Raw genomic sequence first — 23,316 nt, forward strand, 5'->3', positions numbered from 1 at the left:
TCCAAAGTTGATTTTGTACAAGTCCTTTTTGTGGTATTTTAATTTTATTATATTGAAGAGTGTACAGTGTTTGTTTAATATTTTGAATTATACTGACATAAATGGAGCACGCTGATCATGGCTCTCTGACTCATCTCAGAATGAGATGAAAGAAAATGAAAATCTTTTAAAAGGTCCTTTGTGATTCCCCACAACTGTCAGTGCAATTAATAAAGCTCAAAGACAATATTTACGTTGAGGAATTTGCTCATTTTTCATCAGTTGTTGTCATAAGCTCTATATGGACACCAAGAGTGGCGTATGTAAAATGAAACTGATTAATGATAAAACATATTTGAATAAGAATGTATGCATTTCATGGGGAATGAGTGAGCTCTGACATCCTACAACCCTGGAATTTTGCCATTTATGTTTTCAGTCACACAGCATGTTAAACACGACGGCGAGTATGATTATCTTACAGTCCTATAAGCAAAACACCATATACTATATATTAAAAAAATGCAATTTTAATGGACCATTTCAACAGTTTGCACATTTGGCTTCTTTTTATCATCGTAAGAGTTTCAACTAATTGTGGTAGAGAGGCGGCACAACTATTAATGTGAATAATTTCAAACATTTCTGGCATAAAAGCCTCCATTGTATCAAAAATATACACATTACCATGCAAAGCAACCATACATCACTTAGCAGTGGTCAAAAAAGATTTCAAAACAACTTTTGGATTAATTCCTGAAATTTAAACTCAGGATTTAAATTACCGCACGACCCTGGTGTTTGTCCAAAAACAATATCATTTGGAGGGAGGAAAAACCCCTGACACTTCAGATTCAGACGGCAATAAAATAACTGACTAACCCATGTAAATTCTGGAATTATCTTACGTCCCCATGTCAAATAACTAGCCTACAAATCCATATCTTACTTCAGAACAGTTGAAGATGTGCCACTTAGGACTGCTGGCATATATACTTGACCAAATATTCAAGGATATTGTCTTGGCCAAAAAACAAAGAGGAAAAAGGGATATGGACACAAGTAACCACACCATATACACGAGAAACCAAAATTTTATTTTAAAGTCTATTGTTGTCATTTGTCCCTAACAAGCTAAAAATCACAGATATATTAGGATGGTAGCTCACAAGGTTTTCCTTTTTCACCTTTCTCCCCCTTTCTGTACAGTTCCTACAATGCTTTCCAACCTGCGGGCACGAATGCAGGGCAGCTGTTCATAAGTGCTGAAGCCCAGCTCTGAATTTTGCTGGGGCTGCCAAAAAAGAAGAAGGTGGTTCTTCAACACCTGGAGCAAAAAAACAACAACACCAGGAAAGGTGAGCAATCAAGAGAGAAATATAATGGAGATAAAAGTAGATCCTGGAAATGGAATCCTCTTTAAAGTAGAGCTGAGTGGCTGATGGTACCTCATCTGACATGTAGTAGGTCTTTCTAAGCAGGCTCCGACGTGCCGCTTCCACCTCCTGCAGAGAATGAAAGTCAGGATGGTCATCACTCACAGCAAAATGACAAAATAAGACAGCTAAGAGACCATCTATCACACTTGCTTCACTCTTCCGGCATATTTCAAACCCAACCACTCCATTTAGGATTATGTGACAGACAACTTGCAAATATAATTTATAGGTTTCCCCAGAGGAAACATTTGCATAAAGTACATTTGCTTGACTTGATGCCTTAAATTTGTGTATTTTCCTCATATTAAGCCATTATATGGCTCCTGAAAACTAGGAATATAATCCACAAGTCATTCTGACAATTCTTTTATTTATTTTTTTAAACTTGAGAGTCTTTGGTCACTATTCACATTCAGTGTATGGAAAGAGCAGCTTAAATATTCTGCTAAAGGTCTTTTTATGCTCCATTTAAGAAAGTCAGTCATATGGGTTTGTAATGTTGTAAAAAACAATGAAAATGAATATTGAATTTTCATTTTTGGAACTAGCAAGAAGTAAATTCTTGCTTTTTTGTGACATTGGTCTTGCTCAGTGTTGTGATATTTAACTAAAACTAAAACTATAATAAAAATCCTTTTAGGTAACTAAAAAGAACCTGAAATAAAATATGATATACATTTTAGATGAAAAAATAAAGGGTGTGTTCACCCTTTCAAAAAAGAAAATGATACATTTAGTCCTGATTTGCAAGCATTTACACTATCATTTTTTACACCGATCCTAAAGATATAAATCAAGAAAAAAAAAAAACAGCTTTTATGACGTATATTTTGAAACAGAACTTGTCGAACATCCAAAACAATGCTGTGTGCTGGACTAATGCCCGATATATGTGCGTACATATGATGGAGCTGACAACTCGGGAGGAGCTTATAAAATGTGTAAAGAATAAATGTGTCAAAACAGCGACAGGAATCCCTCCATCACACACAAATGAAAATCTGCTGCGAGGAGACGCGGTTCTGATGCCTGTTATGGGTAACATCGCGCCTATGACGAGAAAAAACAGGTTTGCTTGAGCATTCTGTCCTTTTTAGGGTTGCAGCTTGGAACATGTCCTGTTTTTGGTTTGATTACATGTCTTTGGTCCGTGTTGCGTTCATATTTCAGTCAAACCACACCAGAGTTCGTTATAATCAATTATAATCAAACCCACCCTTAAATGAAATAATACTAAAATAACACTGGTCTTGATGCCCTGCCACTGCCCTTACCTCTGCCACTGCATCCTGGGAGAAGATAAAATTATTAAGATGGGCAACAGCCACTGCATAAAGTACAGGACACCAGTTCCTCTTCAGAGCTCCTGTTACTAGTGCTCGAAAGTACAGCCGCAATAGAGGCAGGGAGTCCTCCATGGGGGACGTGAACTTCTCCAGTGGAACAGGCAGCTGTAAAGGACAAACAAATCAAATTTCAGCTGGAGACGGTCTTAACTGCTTCACCAAAGGGATTTACAGTTTAGTCATATATCTAGCACATATATATATATCTATGGATAAGCTCTGAAATGGCTTAAAAGGGCTTTTTATCTTCAGTCAGAACAGCCATAATTTCAACCGAACAGCCACTGTCAAGTATTTTCTTAAATGTTTAATGCCATTTAGTCAAGGAAAAAAAAAATTCTACATTTAGAGTAGGCAAAAATAAATTATGTAGTTTTATTTTGTCACAAAACTTCTGTGACTTTTATAAAATTTCTTTGAATTCAATATAGTTTCGAATTACAAAAAGTTGAATAAGTAAATACAATGAAATCACTTTCTTTTATATGCAGTAGAATAACAATACATTTGTATAATATAGGTCACCATGAAATCAAGAGTTTTTTTATTAAATATTGCAGTATTTATTATAAATGATTTATCGGTGCACATATTTTTTTTAATTCATGTGCCCTCGTATTAAAATAAAAAATAAAAGACTAAATTCAATCTGTTCATCATTTAAAGCAATCACTTTATGAAATTTTAAAGCATCAAAGTGTAGTTGCGTGGACTATCAATGGAGGAAGAGAAACCTCTCATATTACATTAAAATATCTTCTGTTGTGTTTCGAAGATGAACGAATATCTTACGGGTTTGGAACAACATGAGGGTGAGTGATGATTTTTTTTTTCCTTTTTGGGTGAACTAACCCTTTAATCAAAATAACTTCTCCCCTCACAAATACATCTCTCATTTTCTCTAATGGCATGTGCACTAGTGCAAGGGTGGGGGGGGGGACAATAAATTCTCCCCTCCAGCAACCTTTCACTCACATGAGGTCGCAGCAATAGCAAAAAACAATAAAGAAACGTGCGTGACGCCACTGACAGGCTAGGATGCTGGTCCGCTATTCCCCTCAGTTGCTTAGGCATAGAGAGGATGAGACGCCAGACCCCACCCCTTACCTGGACCCATCCTAACTGATCACTGCCCGTCCTTCATGACTCCCCGGCATGATGAGGACACCAGATCTCCTTGATTATTTGGACACTTTATTTTCCCTTTTTTTGACATTTTGTTTTATTTCTGTTAAATAAATGCCTCTCCGAGGCCTGACGCCACACAACCACTGTGTCTATCCTTTGCTCCTCCCACCACAATAGGCAGTCTACAACTATTTTAGCAAATTTAAATGGGAAAATAAAACATGCATTCAAATACTATCAATTCTCAAAATGTTTCCTAATTTTATATTGGCAGCAAAATAACAGTGACCGAACTATTCACCACTCATATCATGTCTATTCATATCATGCATTTGGTAGATCCTAAGCAAACAAATTGGTGAACTCAAGTAGACTTTTCCAACTCAAATCATTGGATGACCTTGTGAACTGCACTTCAATGATCAAATCTTAGTCTGAATTGGATCACTGCTTCAGATGCCCATGATTGCAATGAGAAAACAACTCATGTTTCCATTTTGTTTATCCTGCACGTAAAACACTTGATGAAAAGAAACCCCTTACCTGCTGTAGCGAGACCCCCAGCGATCGCAGCATTCCCACATGTTCACCAAACACAGCCAGCCTCATGGTGACACTGTAGCGCCGCTGTAGAGGCAAAAGCATGAAGCAGCCAAAGAGCAGGTCACCGAATGACACAGCCTCATACTGCGCCAGTAAAGCAGAGTATAAGTCATGAAAGGAAGCCAGGCCTGGTGGAGCTGAGCCCAGATCCAGCGCCTCAAGCTGGGCTGGCCGTGTTAGTCTGCGAAACAGCGCCCAAGTAAGCTCTTGCACAGGTCGTTCCAGGAAGAGGTCACTGGAGCACAGAAAGACACAGGCTAGCCGGGCTAACTTAGCCACTGGTGGCACAGCCTTGAGCGCTTGCTCCCTCCAGCTCTCCAGCACAAGCAGCCATTGAAGGCAGTGAGTGGCTGACTGTACAGACCCTGCTGGAAGAGACTCCACTTGCTGCCCACCGCCAGCTGACTGTCCCGTTTGCTCATAGAGACTGATGAGCGGTAAGAAGGGCCAGTCGGAAGGCAGCGAGGGGCCAGTAAGCTCAGGTAAAAGATGAGAGCTGACGAAAGGGTTTCTGCCGAGGTACCGGTCACGGGATGAAAGGACAGAGGGTTCCATGTATGCAAGGTGGGTGAGGTAGCAACCGCGGATGGAGGGCAAATGATGAAGAGCGTCACGTAGCAGGGCACCAACGGCAGGTGAAGTCCTCTCCTTGAGCTGCAACTCAGCCAACGCGGCCACCTCTGGTTCACCAAAACCACCCTCCCTAACAAGGAAAAGAATAGAATTATTACTAAATTAATCCATATTACATACTTAAAACTAAAAACATTTAATTCGCATGACAGAAAAAATAAATAAAATAAAATAAAATAAAATAATATATATATATATATATATATATATATATATATATACACAGTATATTCTCATTCTCAAAGTACATCCTTCCAGAGGTTAAATTGTGAAAAATATGAAAGACAAAAATAATATCAAAAAAATATGAATAAACATACATACACAACAGTTACAAAGTTTGGGGTCGGTAATATTTGTTAATGTTTTGTTAATGTCTCTTATGCACACTATTTATTTGATAAAAAAAAATATATATTTTTTTTATATTGATCAAAAATACAATAAAACAGAAAATTGTTAAATATTATTACATTAAAATTATATATTATATATAAAATTATAACCTTTTCTATTGCTGAATTTATCCCCCTCCCCTTCTCTTACTGAACCCAAATGTTTAAAGAGTAGTGTAAAATATAAGAATAAAATACTGTAGATAAACACAAAATGAAACATTCACCAATACATACAAAAAAATATAACTGAAAACAACAACTGTCAACTGTCCATGGAAAGATCTGCTCCATCCAGTCAAAAATGTGCAGTTTGCTGCTCTCTTGTGAATATGATGTCATACTACAGCTTGATAAACATTTAACATTGCAAGAACACAAATGAACTATAAATATATTTATAGCATGTCTGAAAACTGAAATTCAGAAACATCTGAACACAAACAGTACACAATCAGAACGATGAACAATAACATGCAGCCAAATCTAAATACGCAGCCAAGACCTGATCAGTTTCCCAATGAGTTTCAGCTCTTATCTTGGTACGGTTAATGAAACAAAGCCTGTCTTCGTGGCACATGTCTGAAGAGGTTCAAGAATAATAATACTACCATTTCACATCAAAGCAACATAAAAGATATAATCATAGATTACCGAGATAAAATAAAATAAAATAAAATAAATTGCATCCTAGAGACCCTCTGATCTGTAGGCACTTGCACAAATTCTTACAGTCAGTTAAGATTAAACAAAATGAGGCCTAAATTGGCTTGTTTTTTCTTTCTTTCTTTGCTTAGACTGAATTCAAAGTATAGTGACATTTGTAATGACAATAAACATGCTTATACCATGGTCTGGGTGAATACTCGATTCTGATTGGCTGCAGGGTGTCCATTAAAAAGTGATAGAGGACACCTAGTAAATAAACCGTCAGGCGTAACCAGAGAAACCAAGTTATTGTTTGTAAAAACTTTACATTTTGATTGTAAAACTAATTAAAATATAAACTAATGTTTTAAAAATGTGTTATTTGGCAAGTGACCATGGTATAAGTGGGTTAATGCCCTTCGAGGTGTCCATTGTCAGGTATTAATGGACTTCGGCGGAGACACATTAATACCTGACAATGGACACCTCGTTGGGCATTAACCCTTACACAATTAGCATTTATTTGAGGTTTAACAAAATGAGGGCTAAATTGGCTTCTTTTTTTTTTTTGCCTAGACTTAATTCTAAGCATAGTGACATTTGTAATGACAATAAACATGCAAAAAATATGAAATGTGAACTGGTGTCAAGGTGATTTTTAGAGGAAGTATGAAGTCTAGTGCCAAGCATCTGAATATTTGTGGGCACCATATAAGAAAATGTGAATATTATTTTGTGAATACAATGTAAGAGACAAATTACAATCAAACTAAAGCCCTAATCGCATGGGATAAGTATTACCTGGTGACCTCTAGTCATTTGTAAAAATTGCGGAGGTTGTTTGTGATCTTAATCCCGTGTGAATCGGCCATGTCTGTAATTTGTAAAGTAAAAATTCCCCCGCAAATGACCTACCATATTTCTTCGAACACCGAGGTCCTGTGATAATCTTAGTCCCGTGCGAATTGGCATCTCTGTGATTTGGCGGGGTCGTTTATAATTTTTTCAAGGTTTTTGTTTCCTGTGCGCTTTTTTTATCCATCTTTCGCGAAGAATGGAGGCTGCGTTGGAGTGTTTTGATAGTATTTTGGGTGCTGGGTCATTACATGTAAAGCAGCATGTGGTAAGGAACATTCTTCTGTTTATGATATATCATACAGCTAGACCTATAATAACTAGACATTACCAAGCAATAGCCTATTGACATCATATCCAGGAGATAAGTCTGTAAATTTGAGTAAAATCACAGGCTTCGCTTATCCCGTGCGGATGCACCACACGAAATTCAGATATAGATGGGTAATTTCTAAATCACACGTGGTCCCCAGATAATACTAATCCAGTGCGAACAGGGCTTAAGACTGCAAGGGAAATGAGAGCTTGCGGCAAAGCTTCATCAGATACTTACGGAAGGAGGCTGTGGCTGAAAGTCAAGGCAGACATGAGTTCATGTGCCAAGTATTCACTGCCAGGCAGCAGCCAAGACAATAAAGCCAACGATACTTGGTGGAACAAGAAAGCGTGTTTGGCCACCTCTGGGTCAACTGGAACCTAAAGATAATTAAATCACAGAATAAAACAGGGTTCCTATTTCAAACTTCACATTTCAGTTCCTATCATTTTCCATGTCAAAATTCCATACATTTCCAGAATCAAATCTCCAAACCTATCTGTTGATTTTTCAGACCGTGTTTAACATAAATGGTTCATACAGCATTATTTTCAGCATTATATTTGGTATATAGGACAGTAATCTGTAAATATTTGTATTTTCTTGGGGTTTTCTCAAAGGTGATAACATGCACTTATATGACGTGAATAACCCTAAAATAACAAAGTATAGTCTGATTTCAGTGATTGTTTGGTCCTTTATCTGTTACTGGTTTGAGTGGCATGAGAGTAAACATTCTTTTAGTGAAGTTCAAAATAGACTCGCTTATGGTAAAGACAAACAGTTTTGCGTAATGAAAATGTGCATCTTGAATTCATTCAGTCATGTTTGACCACTAAACTTTTGCAATGAAAACACTCTGCTTGTATGATAATTGTTTTAAATTAGGGCTGTCAAACGATTAATCGCATCCAAAATAAAAGTTTGTTTTTACATAATACATGTGTGTGTACGGTGTATAATTATTTTCTATATATAAATACACACACATGCATGTATATATTTAAGAAATATTTGCATGTATATACTGTGTATATATATTTATATTATATATAATTTATATTATATATAAATATTTTATATATAAATAACACATTTTCTTAAATATATATATGCATGTGTGTGTATTTATATATAGAAAATAATTATTCTCCGTACACAGACATAAATTATGTAAACACAAACTTTTATTTTGGATGCGATTAATCGTTTGACAGCCCTATTTTAAATAAATTCTTAATTTTATATTTTAGAAAACTGAATAATGAAAACACAATATTCTGTTTTATTTTTTCCATACTTATCCAGACCAGGAAATTACTCAAATCAAATTCCATACTTTTCAAAACTTCATAGGAACCCTGATAAATGCATTATGCATTACATTTCTATTTATTTCAATAATTAATCCAGCACATTTAAGTTTTAAACCTATTTTTCAGGTCAGCTTAATTAAACAATATATTTCATTCATTAAGCAAAGAAATTAAAACATATTTAATTTTCTATATAAAAATATTTAAAATATTTTATACAATATAATAATATTATATTTCATTTATAAATGATATCAGTATGCATAATATGTATGCAAATGCTGTTTTGTTAAATGCAGAGGTTGCAGTTACCAGCTTGTGAGCCAGTCTGAGCAGTAGATACAGCAGGTGGTGCTCATGGCGTAAAATCCAGGCGCTCATGTGAGAAACAGAGGGCATGGCTCCGATACAAGACCGCAGATAAGCCAGAACAGCGTCAGAGAGGATGAGACGACTGAACTGATAAGTGACAGAGAAAGAAATTTGCAACGAATTAAAAAAAAAAAAGCGCAGCCTTTTTTCAATAAAATCAATAAAAATTTAGCCATAGTGAGTTTACCTTCTGAATTAAGCCCTTGTGGATGGAGGTGATGGTGTTCAGCAGGTATAGGAGGGCAGTAGGGAGGGACAGAGGGGAGTTGGGTCCTGCTATCGTGCTGGAGGACATCAGCCTTGAGCAGAACAGGCCTGGCAGACTGGGGACGACCTCCCCACCAGGGGCACTCAGCCCGGGGTTACAGATCACAGAGCTGGACCTGCATGAGATCATATGTTCCATTTATGCAAGATCTATTCTTTTTGTATGGCTCAAAATGATCACTGTAACCTACAATATAAGCCCCGGCATCTCCTTTATTCATTTACTTATATCAAATGCTATTTTAAAATGGCAAAAATAATAAATACAAAAAAAATTATAAATAAACTTCTAACAACATTATTCTATAATTTATGTACAATAATTAGAATTTAATTCAGGGAATATAATTCACTTGATTCTTCAAGTGTGAACACTTTTAAAGAAAAGATCAATACATCTGAAAACATCTGTTGCAATCTAAGTCATATATTAGTAATTGTATTGTACAATAACACCACAAATAAAGTCATTATAATTTTTTAATTATTAATATTTAACTAATATTACTAAACCATTTCACATTTTTTATTTGATTAATATTACATGTTATTGTTGTATTTAACATTATGCTGTTGTAATTAATGCAACTATAATTAATCAGTTATTTTTAAAAAAGCTAATACCTGGTTTGTTTAAAAAAAGAAAAAAAGAAAGAAAAAAAAACATGAATTCATATGATAGTGGTTACTCTCAGAACACTGAAGTAAAATAACAGATCACCCTACCTGAAGCTGCTGGCCATATTTTGCATGGCCTGATGGGATATCAGGGGCAGAAGCACGTCTGAAGTTAGTGACTCTAGTTCCTGAAGACACTGTACCGGCTGGAAAGAGCTCTGACAAATGAATCAGATCAGATTAGTAACGTTACATATGCAAATGATGGTAATTATTTAAAGTATCTGTATATAATAGGCCCATTTGCATAAAAAGCTTCAGTTACCACAACTACATTTTGATATATTCTAAATGGATAAAATAAATATGAGAGAAAATAAAATGTGAATCAATGGCATCCAATCTGCAGTGTAAAATAAAAATACTTTTTTTGGAGAAGAATCATTATCAGCAACTATTTCGTGCAGGCAGCATTATCTTGCTTTGAGGGAACTGACTGAATACGCTGAATAAATCTCTCATATTTTGGGGTTTCTCACACCAGGAGCATTGATTCAGGGCAGTTTGGCAGTATCCACTTTGCATCTTAGAGATGAATTCATGTTTTATGTATCATTCATGAATCTATTGCTAAACTTTTCAAAGCATTTAAATTTAAAGGGGTCATGACATGTTTTTTTTAATAATTTTAATATTTTCCTTGAGGTTCCCTCAAGGAAACCTTCACTCGAACCCTCTGTCTGAAACGGTCCAATTTTATGGGGCGGCTCCTGACTGCTTAATCTTTCAACAAAAGTTTCTTTGCAAACTCTCCATTACTCTTTGCCTCGTTTACAAAATGAAAGCTCCGAACAACCATACAATCCTCTGACGCGATCCGGGACACCAATAAAATAAATCATCCACTTGTTTCCGACCCTGGGGTCTTTCTAAAGTCTGTACAGAGATGCAAACCAGCTGTTTAAAATGGAAACAAAGCCAAAGTTCTTTCACGCTTACACTTTTCACTCTTGATCCTGTTATCAACGGACTCAAGTTCGTGGAACTGATGTACTCTATGTAAACTGAATGTGCATATGTATACTGTATCCAGTGTAGACAGCATCAGTGATTATAATGGGTTCTGTTTGCTTTTGATGTGACGTGACGCTCACAATCAGTGTAGGCAAATGTCAGCTGTTAAGCGACTGAATGCCAGTGTGCGGAGCCTATGGTGTGATGATGTATTCATCGATGCCTTGCTCTGGAGGCAGTCATATGCAAATGTATTTGCCTGATGCACAGATGCCACAATAATAATAAAAAAAGATCTCATGTCATGACCCCTTTAATTAAATGTAAAAATAAATAAATGTATTTGTGTAATTGTGGCTAAAATAAAAAAACTTTAGGAATATGCCTGTTTTATAAATACATAAGAGTAAAATAGAAAAGGCTGTTTTTTTAAATGACTTTTTTGAGTGTGACACTGGCTTTGATTGTTATTTGATTCTTATAAATACCTACTTGCACACAGAGCTGTGAATAATACGCCTCCACGTAGAGCAAGTAGGATGGAAGCAGAATCAGAGCACTTGACATTTGAGCCGAGCCATCGAGTGCTCTCACACAGCCCTTGAGAGAGCTAATGACAGTGGGCTGGAGACCCGTCACATGACTCCACAGAACAGGAGGAGGTGGAGGACACTCTGTACCCTGAGCACTGTCGATACACACATCCAAACAGCTACAGATCATTTCCAAAATGTATGGCAAAAAATAAAATTGCAATATTATAATAAGCAAGACAAAAAAAAACAGTGGCACATATTTCTTTTAATAAACATTAAAACAGTGGTTAATTCTACCAAGAGTTCCTGACGAACTGTAAAAGTTAATCAAACAGAAAATAATCATAAACCTCTTTATGGTTATTTTTAAGGAACCCATGGAATTGCTTAAAGGAATAGTTCATTTCAAAATGAAAAGTGTCATCATTTACTCACCCTCAAGTTGTTTCAAACCTGTATGAGTTTCTTTCTTCTGTTGAAAACAAAAGAAGATATTTTGAAGAATATTGGTAACTAGACAGTTGATGTACCCAATTAACTTCCGAAGTTGGAAAAAAACAATTCTATGGAAGTCAATGGGGTACATCAACTGTTTGGTTACCGACATTCTTCTAAGTATCTTTTCTGTTCAGCAGAAGAAAGAAATTCATACAGGTTTGATTGTATTAGGTTATTACAATATTATTATTATTATTATATTATTATATAAATATGTGCAATTGTTCAGACATTTGGACATGCCACAAATAACATATCCTAAAAGTCTAAGAGCCTAAGAGTCTCACCTGACAAGACCTCTCTGCAGTTCTTCATGGCACCCTGCCGTTTGAGTGACCTGAGTAAGCAGCACCAGCAGAGCTCTGATTCGGTCCAGCTCCAGAAACAGCACAGCTTCAGACGAAGCACACGGCCGGTTCCCAGCCTGCAACCTCTTCACCAGCACAGGATACAGATCCCTGGAACCACATCACCACAATCAGATGCTTTCAATACATCCCTAAACATCTGCCTATTTGTCACAACCACAGCTTATTGTCATCATTTGAAAGGGAAGTGAATGATCACTAGCCTAGAAATCTAGACGCACCCTAGCGGCAGCAAAATTTATTTTGCAGCCAGGGTAGTCTAGCAACTCTCCATTGACTTTCGAACTGCAAAAACCTAAATTGGGTCAGGCCAATCACATCGTGTATAGAGTAGGCGGGGCGGGCTTAACATAATGACGACAGAGTTGCGACGGTTCCCTGCTAACGTTACTTGAAAACAAAGAATGGCTGCTGCTGCTGGAGAGCAGTCTTTCGAATCGGCTTTGGCCGCGACTCTGGAGGACTTGGAGTTAAGTTTTTCTTTGAGAAAAGAGCAAAGAACAGCACTTAAGTCATTCTTAAAAAAAGGAAGATGTGTTCGTAGTTTTGCCGGCCAGATTCAAAAGTCTAACGTTAGCTCCGCTGTTAGGAAAACGCTCTGGTTGGTTGAAGCGCTGTCCTATTGCGTGCAGAGGGAATTTGAAAGACAGCCGTTTATCCCGCCCCTCGGATTGAGCCGTGTCTATGGTGAGTTGCCAGACCTAACATCTTGATTAGAGCCCGACCGATATATCGGCGGGCCGATATTATCGGCCGATATTAGGCATTTTCCTAACTATCGGTATCGGCATTTATAACGGCCGATAAATTAATATTTTAAAAAATGCAGCGTGCAGTGATTTATGTAAGGATGGCGCTGCCAATAAAGCACATAAAAGCTGTTACAAAGAACTGGCAAAAGTGCCAAAAAAATAACAGCCGCATCCGGTGTAGACACAGTGTTAAAGCTCATTCTGCTACGTTACAACACTAAGCAATATTCCAATAATTTATGTAATTATAACACTTTATATAGGGCCATTTTGCATTAAAAGTAGCCAGATGGAGACGCGACACGTTCAGAATTAATACACTTTTAGTAAACTACAGAACAGCGCGAGCGGGAAGCGGCGCACCTCACGCAGGCAGAGAACGCATCCGAGAACGGACACTGTTAGTGATATAAAACGCACACACACAGGTCTGTTAAATTAAGCAATACTTTTAAGGTAGTCTAATATTTTTCTGACTAACAAAATTACTGACACAGTAAAGGGTAGATTTAAATAAAGAAAAACGAAATTTAAATAAAGAAAAACGAAATTTAAATAAAGAAAAACGAAATTTAAATAAAGAAATTAAACGAAATTTAAATAAAGAAATTAAACGAAATTTAAATAAAGAAAAACGAAATTTAAATAAAGAAATTAAACGAAATTTAAATAAAGAAAAACGAAATTTAAATAAAGAAAAACGAAATTTAAATAAAGAAAAACAAAATTAAGTTAAATTAAAAAACGAGATTAATTTAGATTGATAATAACGGGTAAAAAGGCTAATACATTTTGTTTCTATTATTCTATTTTCCACAATGTCAAAGCAACACAGCTTAATCCAAAACACAAGCTCAGACATGCACTTCTTCCATACAAACTCCGCTGTTCTGCGCTCTTGCCAGAGAAGACTTGCGCGTCGGTTCTATTTCTAGCATGGACGCGTTTTCCGCGTGGCTCGAGCCGCGCCTGAGAGACGCGTGTCTCACGCAGGCAGTGTGCAAACTCCAACCTGTTAACATGGGAGCCGAAATAAAAACGCCCATGCCACGCAGTCAGTGTGTCGCCGGCCTTATTCAAGCGCGAATGAGAACCGTTTCGCGGGGGATCCCAGATGTGAAAAAAAAACAACAACAAATATTCGAATGTCAAATTTTCAAATGGAATACCAACCCACCGAACGAATATTCGGGTCCAGCCCTATAGCCTAGTTTCACGTTTAGTACATTTTGCTTACTACTTATTTAAAATAGTATAAAACTACTGTACATATGTAATTATAAACGTTTTCATTTTGATATTATTAATTTTACTTTACTAAAAAGATCTGAGTTCTTCCTCCACTGGTAGATATTAGAGAAATTAAGATTAAAAATATAAGAGTATTTAGAATATAATATAATATAAAATGCAATGCAAACTAGTTTGGTTACAGCTCAAATTCTCATTCTATCATTCACCCTGCCTCCATTACATATCTTTGTCACACAAGTGTTTAACCACCACATTTGAGTTATCATTGCAAAATGTTTATATATTTATTTTGTTTATACTGTGTATTATATATACAGTACCCATCAAAAGTTTGTACACACCAATTGGAAAGTGTGTCCAAACTTACTGTACTATAATACACATAAATAATATTGCTACTGTATTATAATACACACACAAATAATATCGGCCGATATATCGGTATCTGGCTTTTTTTTATCGGTATCGGCATCGGCGCCCAAAAATCCACATCGGTCGGGCTCTAATCTTGATGTAGGTCTGGCTTGCCAGGCTAACTGATCACACTTACGTGTAAAGACTGCAAGCCTGTCCGTAGCCGGCAGCAACTGCGAATAACCTCAGAGCCTCTGTAGTGCAGCGAAGAGCTTCACCTGCTTCCAGCAACATCTCTGATGGATCCACAACCACAAAACGTGACACAAGCTCCTTTCCTCCTAGAGAGTTCAGCTAAGAGACACAGGATAATTAGGGCCATGCTTTGACTTTAAGATAAATTTCATACTAAAATGTACAATTTCAGTGTATTAGAACTTTGCTAATTTAAGGAAAACCATCCAAATTTGACATCCAAATAGCATTGTAGCCCATGGCAAGAACATATATACACATTTCAGCACAACACTATGGTTTGACATCTGAGTTGGAGACCTGTCACATCTTTTAATAAGCATCATGCTCATTTACAAAAGAGGGTAGGAGTCCTATCAATCTTGCAATAAGTATCATAATTATTTACAATTGGTGGGCACTTGACACTGTTAACCTATGCTATTCAGGGAATACTCACTATTCTAGCACAAGCATGCCTCCCTGCACTTGCTAAAACACGAAGCAGCTTCATCGCCAAAGCAACAGGCAGCCCATACAAAGAAGATGGAGCCTGGGAGACGGCAGGAGTCCAGGAGCAGGGAAGAAACTCAGAAATCACAGTCTCCATCAGGCGTGGGCAGTTCAAGATCTAAAAAAAAAAAAAAAAAAAAGGTTTGCATTTCAATAAAAAAATCTGACACAGATCAGAAATTCTTGCACATGTGTAAACAAACACAAAAATCTGTACAAGATCTGGCTTTTTCGCATCCACTTCCAAATGTGGTTTTAAATGAGGTATAGATTTGATACATATTTGTCTAAACATGTATATCTAATTCCCCTTGGAATTCCAAGCCATCACAAGGCGACGGCCTGTATGCGCTCGCATGTAAGAAATTGCATGCAGACAGAAACATTCATGAGCACAGAAACTGTTTTTCAACCTCTACTGAAAGCTAAATGTGTGTGTGTGTGTGTGTGTGTGTGTGTGTGTGTGTGTGTGTGTGTGTGTGTGTGTGTGTGTGTGTGTGTGTGTGTGTGTGTATGCATGCATGCATGCATGCATGCATGCATGCATGCATGTATGTATGTATGTATGTATATATATATATATATATATATATATATATATATATATATATATATATATATATATATATATATATATATATATATATATATATATATATATATATATATATATATATATAAAAAATCTAAATATTTTGTATATAAATAACACATTTTTCTTATATACATGAATGTGTGTGTTTTTATATATACAAATTAATTATACACAGTACACACACATATATTATGTAAACACAAACTTTTATTTTGCATGGGATTAATCCTTTCACAGCCCTCCACAATCTCTCTTTCTCTCGTTAATTAATAAGAATTCATTCAAATAAATTAATTCTTACCGCAATACTTTATTTCACTTCAGAATTCTAGATCTAACGAACCATAGATAAATAACAAACAAAAATTACTGTTATTTTCCGGCCTACATCCCTTCAGTCAGATTTTGCATGCAAAACATCCATGACAGCTTTTAACATATCCATTCTGGCAGGTAATCATGGTAGCACCCGACGTGAATTATAGAAATTATTTTATTTGCACGGCCACCTGAGGGTCAACCGTGTCGCATTGTAAAGCGATCACCAACAAAATCGTTTTAGGCAGTGATTCATGTAAACAGATATCGGATACAAGTAAACTGAAAATGAACAGGCGGGACAAAAATATGGATATGGTCAAAAGATCAGATCTTTTGAAACTTAAACAAGGATTAGAAATCTTGCCTTGGCAACTAATTGAAATACAATAAGCTGAAGTTCTAAAATTTCCAAACCTAAACAAAATTGGAACTAAAAGCTAAATAGAAACATTTTAGAAAAATAAAAATGTCAAAAGGATATATGACTAAAACTTGCATGAATGAATATCAAGTTATTAATAAATATGATTCTAGACCAGGAAGAATAAAAAAAGGTTTGTCACAATGATATATAAATAACAATAAAATAACAGAGGTGGTTCAGAATTCAGTTACCTGTGTGGCTGCAGCGGTCGAGTGGCGAGCGATTCTGATCAGAACCTCCAGAATATCAAGAACAACTCTGGGAGAGGGCCGCAGCACCTCCAGGATGTAGCGCAGTCGAGGAAGTCCCTGCATCCTCAGAAACCCCTGATGACAACACACACATTTCAGTACTAACTTTGCAGAAAGAGAGCAATCTTAGAGCCCAGTTACCTTGACAACATCCTGCCTAGCAACGTCATGATCCGTTTTCTTTTCTTCTTTTTCCTTTGCCGTTTCTTTTAAGGCCTCATCCAAGCCTTCATCTTCCTCATCCTCATCCTCCTGAGCAGTTGGCAGCAAAGGGAATGTTGCCATCCCGAGCAGCCATGAGAAGGCATTATCCAAGCACTCCTAGGATGAGAGAAATCAGAACTGTTGTGGTTTCTCATCCCCAAAAGTGCATAAATGACACGTGAGATGATCGTCTCTTACTTCATCATCGGATGAAACCAGCAGAGCTCGCAAGGCATGCACCGCTGCTGACATCACACCCTCCACACCGTCATCCAGGGAGAAACGCAGAAGGAAGAGGAGTCCAGCATCCAGTAAAGAAGACAAGACGCTGCCCTTCAGAGAGGAAGTGTACTCACCAGCACGGGCCTGATGGAGAACACAAGCGTACAGAGTTAATAAGAGACAAATCTACAGAAAGAAAATATTACGATGGATGAATGGATGGATTTTCGCTCAAAATTAACTATTTAAATGAGACAATAGTACATATGGTAAGCCTGTTACAGGCATTTATATTTTAGACCGGGCAGGATAGTTTTTGTGGGAAATTGCGTACATATTCTTCCGCAAAAAGCTTGCAGTTTTATTTTTTAACTGCTAGAGGGACAAAAGTTACATAGTGTACCTTTAACAATGCAAAATATTTTAGTAAGCCATTGTTACTTTATTGAACAAGAGAAAGTGTCCAATAAAAGAGTTACCAAGATAAAGTGAGTAGTATTCTGTTGATCATGTGATCTCAACATTTCTTTATCCATGAGGAGATTTTCTACATATAAAATAATATTAGTTTTAATCAGGCTGCCACTATGAGTAGAGTCTTCATCTCATTTGGGTTTAGATCATTTAAAACATTTTTCAAAAGTACTATTTATTTTTTTTATGTCAATTTTTTAATGATGGGAAATCCAGCAGAATCCAGCATTTACCCTCTTTAATAACAGTGTTTGTGAAATCAAATCTACCGCGATCTAATAGCTTTTCACATCATCTCAATGAACTTTTTGTGTTTTAATTTTTTAATGTTGGTTTACTTTGGTCAGGACATTAGCGAGAGTGCTGACGGCCAGATTGCGCTGTTGGTTGAGCTGACTGCGAGAGAGGAGGAAAAGCTCTTGCAGTGAATATCCAGCCAGCTGGAACAGAGGAGAGAGAGAAAATTATAGATATTATTACACATGTATGACAGATGCACACGTCTGCATTTGACTAATACAAACATCTTTTAAAAGAAGTACTGGCATCAGTTCTATTTCACTGCCAGTCTAAAAACAATACAATAGATGAATTTAGCTGAAGCAACTCACCTCTGGCTCCTCTCCATGGTGATGCAGGCCCAAATGGGTGGGCAAGTCTTTGGTGGCTGGGATGAGAGTGCCAGCGAAATCAAAACGTGCTTGCATAGCCTGAAAATGTAATAAAGCATTTATACAAACAAGAACACAGAATATCAGAGAACATTTCATTTATCTCATTAAAGTCGGCATAAAATGAAATTGAACTATTTTCTAAAAGCATGTAGATTCTGTTGTAATCATTTCATCCATGCATGTTTCAGTTGTTACTTTTTTTTTCTGACCTTCATCATAGCTGACAGTGAAATGACAGACTTCTCTCTGGTGATGTAAAACCCATCCCTTTCTTATAAATTACTGCAAGCTCATATTCAGATCTACTGTTATTCAATCAACAACCGATGGACAGAACCTAATTTTTTTTTTTTTTTTTGATAATTCTTTTCACTGGGATGTAATCACAATAGAGATCCTTTATGTGCATAGCACAGATATTCCAGGATTAGTTAAAAGTATGTGCCAAAGCTTAATACTTAGGGTTTGGGGTTTTGGAAAAAGTACAACTAATTAAACCACCTTTGTAGGTTTCACGGTTTGTACCTTTTTGGTGCTGAGCCTACTGGGTGCAGGAAGGTCTCTAGTCCATTCCAGTTTATCTAGCTCCACCTTGTCCATGTGAAGCCATACCTTCTGTGGCTTGATGGGCAACTCCTCCTCTGCAAAAAATAAAAATAAAAGACCAATATTATGAATGATAAATAATAAACTAGACTTTCGGTTATTTAAAAAGCCTATTCACATGTATATTGACAAACGCATACCACATGCTGACGGCAGTGTAACTAGGGAAGAACTGTTCTCTGGACGGTAACCTCTGAAGTGCTTCATCCATAAATGTCATTGAGTTCCTCTTATCTCTATTACCTTAAAACAAATTGGTGCTTGCTCTGGCTAACTCTGCTCTAATCAGACTAATTGAAATTGATGCATCTGCCTTAGCATGCTGGGCTCACAGCTTAGCTGGACAGATCTGCAAAGTGTACAGTCCAGAATATGTGTGGCCAGTTCCAAGCCCAGGGTGAATAAAGAACTGGAAACCATCCAGCTGCACTTGTGCTGACAGGATTGAGAAGACCCAGTCCGGTACATTAGCTTTAGTTTCTAATGCTGTATGCATGCAGACTAGTCCAAATACCCCATTCAGCCTTCTTCATGAGTAGCATTTGTCAAATAAACCACAAATATGTAGGTTTACCTTGTCTTCACAACATTTCGTCACAACGCAAATGGTATATTATGTGATCTGTTGCTGCTAAATGAGCTCTGAAATCACTTACCTGTAATTGGAGGCTGAACTACAAGCTGATTCTCATCTTCCTCATAATCCTCCATGGTATCCCTTTGAGATTCCGGAGCTTTTATTGTGCGGTCTAACTCTGTAGAAGTGCTATTAGGCGGAAAGTCTTCTTTTTGCACAGGCTTGGATGATGACTCAGATCCTGGTGTTCTCTGTGCCTTCCGAGATCTCACAAAGTCCACTAATCTAGGGTCTAACATAATGCAACAATGTGAGGTCTAAAACTCTTAAATAAATTAAAAGAATACAATCAATAAAACAAAATTAAGAAAATGGTCAGTGAAAGGGTGCTTAAATTACAAAAATAAAACACTGATCAACCTCAGGAGGTCAGAATATGGGTGTATTTTATTAAATATTTATTTTATATGACATTTGCAACCCTGTTACTAAAATATGGGACATTTTCTGGCAACAAACATTAATACTACTGTTGAAAAGTACGGGGTCAGTATGATTTTTTTATTTTTTAGTTTTTGAAAAAAGTCTCTTTTGTTCACCAATGCTGCTTTTATTTGATCAAAAATGTAATAAATTTATATGATGGCAATACTGAATTTTCAGCATCGTTACTCAAGTCTTCAGTGTCACATGATCCTTCATTCTAATCATTGTAATATGCTGATTTGCTGCTCAAGAATCATTAATTATTCTTCTCTATCGTTGTGCTGCTAAATATTTTTGTGAAAATCCTGATACATTTCGTTTCAGGATTTGAATATAATAGAAAGAAAAAACCCAGCATTTATTTTAGATACAATTTTTTATAACATAGTAAATGTCTTTACTGTCACTTTTGATAAACTAGATGCATGATAAAAGCATAACTTTCTTTAACCCCCCCCCCCCCCCCCCAAAACAGTCACTCTTTGTAAAATTTGTACAGTACAAGTGCTGTATCCTCTAATATGGCCAGTCATTCACGCCATCATCACCCGAGCATTGATAGCGCACAAGTGCAGGTGAAACCTGAACAGCACATGTTGCTATCTGTGTATAAACTGAACTCATTTAAGCCTTGCCAATTTAAAAATTCAAGCACAAGAAGACACGTGCAAATATTGATTCCTCTTTCAACAGAAACAAATTCTGTCAACATGCCCGTCTTGGCGAGTATCCTAGCAAACATAGTAGGTTACTTAGGTGAACGTAAACAGTCGAGAAAGACAACGCATGTGTTCAGTATTAGTGTATTGGATCCATGCATTATGTCTTAAAGTGACAGCAGCCTAACATTCCTGATGTCTGTGTTTTTAATGTTAATCAGACAACAAAAGACAAGGAAACACTCACTGCTCTTTAATCTGTAATGTTATTTTACATTTGATTGCTTTATTCAATTTCTGTACCTGAAAAGTACTGTTAGATAGCAAAATAACCTGAAAAGCACTTTTTATTTGATTTGTATCTTTGCTCTATTGTATTTATTTGTGCTGTTGCTTGCAGTTTGATTATTTGTTCTTATTTTCTTTTTTATTTGACAGTAGTCCTTTTTCTCCTGAATACAGCCCATGCCGAACCACATATATATTACTTACAAAGAAAAAATGACCATATACAATACTATATAACAGATTTGAATGGTTGATCCAGCCGAATACAACACTACATTGTACACTTCACTTTGTGTAAAAACTAAGAAGGTATTGAGCTCACCGAGCTGAGCTAGCAGCTTCCTCTGTTCCTCCAGTATCTCACTCTGGGACATCGCCTGCAACCTTGCCTGATTCTCCTCATGGATTTTCATTGTCTCCATGGCACTATTTGCAATCGCAAGTCCTTGACCTGAAAGTAGCAAGGGGCCACCAACACGGTCTATAACAGAACCACACACATAAATCATGAATGCTTTAGTTAGCCGTGAAAAACTTTCTGGAATGTGATAGCGCTCACTCACCCATAACATCTGATTCAGGTCGCTCAGTCTCCATGCTCTCCAATGGTGAGAAGCCCACATGTCTAGATGCAGAAGACTGATCTCTAGTCTCTGAACCATTTAAAGACTGAACATCTTCATTCTTAGACCTCTGTGCTGCAATTTGACGTGCAAAAATACTTTTTCTACCTCTAGGAGCTCTTTCCTGCTCCTATGTGCAGTAAAAAAAAGCAGAAACGTCAGACAAGAGAAATGAATTAAGGATTTTGTGCATGTATAATGTTTTCTCACCTCACTTTCCACCACAGATCTACGTAAGACTTTAGGGAAAGCAGTGCCTGTGATACACGGGAGCAACACAGGTACAGCACTCGTGTCCCTCTCCTGTTAGGAGGAAGACATAACCAATAAGCACGGCATTATGTTATCATTCAATCAAACAACAGACTGTAATATAACTCACAATGATCCTGGAGAGAACAGCACTGATATGGGTATCATGTCTGTCCAGTCGTTCCTCAGGGCCCTCATCTTCAAAACGCACCCGCTCCTGTTTAAAACGTGACTTCTTTGCAGGGGTCAAGGTGGGAATCTCATCTGGAAGATCTGAAGGTGCAGATACACTAATTTCAGCCCAAAGCTAGTGGTAACACTATGGAATAATAGTTTATTTTACACAAAACAAAATCAGCCTGATCCTATGAATGCAGGTCTAATGAAACTCATCATTAAGTCTGTGTATGAAAATGTTATGAGATGAGATTCAATAACTACCAGAAAGCTCAGATCTTTCTACCTTACCTTCAATAGTCACAACATCTCTGTGATTTCCCTGCTCATGTGCACCAGCAGCGTCTCCTCTGCGTTTATCAGGGCGCTTCACTACAGTGACAGTGGACTGACCGCCCGCCGCCAGAAGCTCTTGCTGCTCCCGGAGCAGATCCGCCTCGCTGTCTGTGGACTTGGGACGCCGCAACATCCCAAACTCCTGAATTAACACAAGGGCGTCTAATGTTTCAGAGAAGAGTGTCAGGACTAATACCGACTCAACATTTACCCCTTAAATGTGCATCTTGTACTTCACTGACTTACAGTCTTAATGTATATTGCTTAATGTCCTGTAGCCAGGAAGATCGTTCATGCCACGATCCTCTGTCAGCTATTTGGATGAATATGTATGTACTTGTACTCTAAACACATGAGGAGTTTACAAACGTGTCTCAGCTTCCGGGTTAAGCGTAACCATTACAAAATAAAAGCCCTTTCGGTTTAAGAGTTTTTTTTTTTTTTTTGTCTTTAAATAAAATATTGCATCGTTATAAAAAAAATATAAAAACATAATTCAACATAAAATAATTAATTTTATTGTATTTTCTTATTATTCTTTTTATTTACATTACTGAAATTTAAGTATGTGTTTCCCTTTCACTACTATAATTTATATTATATTATAGTATATTATATTATTAAAAATACATCATCTAATAAATATATCAGGCACAAAGCTATTTAACCAAAGCTGGTTTTGGGTGATTGGAATTGTTTTTTAAAAAAT

The 23,316-nt window shown here is 36.8% G+C and overlaps 1 protein-coding gene across 5 annotated transcripts; it reads right to left on the reverse strand.

The window, feature by feature from the left end:
- Positions 1-1,055: 1,055 nt before the first annotated feature.
- Positions 1,056-23,010, reverse strand: rpap1 (RNA polymerase II associated protein 1). 5 transcript variants are annotated; one of them, XM_079852677.1, is made up of 25 exons: positions 22,854-23,001; positions 22,563-22,749; positions 22,225-22,367; positions 22,053-22,145; positions 21,783-21,972; positions 21,542-21,670; positions 19,866-20,078; positions 19,129-19,244; positions 18,541-18,639; positions 18,268-18,369; positions 17,432-17,599; positions 17,171-17,350; positions 16,970-17,104; positions 15,386-15,556; positions 14,888-15,045; positions 12,251-12,421; positions 11,422-11,617; positions 10,024-10,133; positions 9,218-9,413; positions 8,971-9,117; positions 7,580-7,722; positions 4,436-5,198; positions 2,693-2,869; positions 1,428-1,484; positions 1,056-1,306 (listed from the first exon to the last, which is right to left on the reverse strand). In XM_079852677.1, exons 2-25 carry the CDS (start codon positions 22,738-22,740, stop codon positions 1,163-1,165), a joined length of 4,179 nt encoding a protein of 1,392 aa, XP_079708803.1. In that variant the 5' UTR covers positions 22,741-22,749; positions 22,854-23,001; the 3' UTR covers positions 1,056-1,162. The 5 variants fall into 5 exon arrangements, with proteins under 5 accessions (XP_079708803.1, XP_079708801.1, XP_079708800.1 ...); XM_079852675.1 differs by having other exon boundaries at positions 21,542-21,700; positions 22,854-22,990; XM_079852674.1 differs by having other exon boundaries at positions 21,542-21,700; positions 22,563-22,769; positions 22,854-22,990.
- Between the last annotated feature and the right edge of the window lie 306 nt (positions 23,011-23,316).

This window comes from Squalius cephalus, assembly GCF_949319135.1.
Source record: "Squalius cephalus genome assembly, chromosome: 20".
In the NCBI taxonomy this organism is placed as follows: Eukaryota; Metazoa; Chordata; class Actinopteri; order Cypriniformes; family Leuciscidae; genus Squalius; species Squalius cephalus.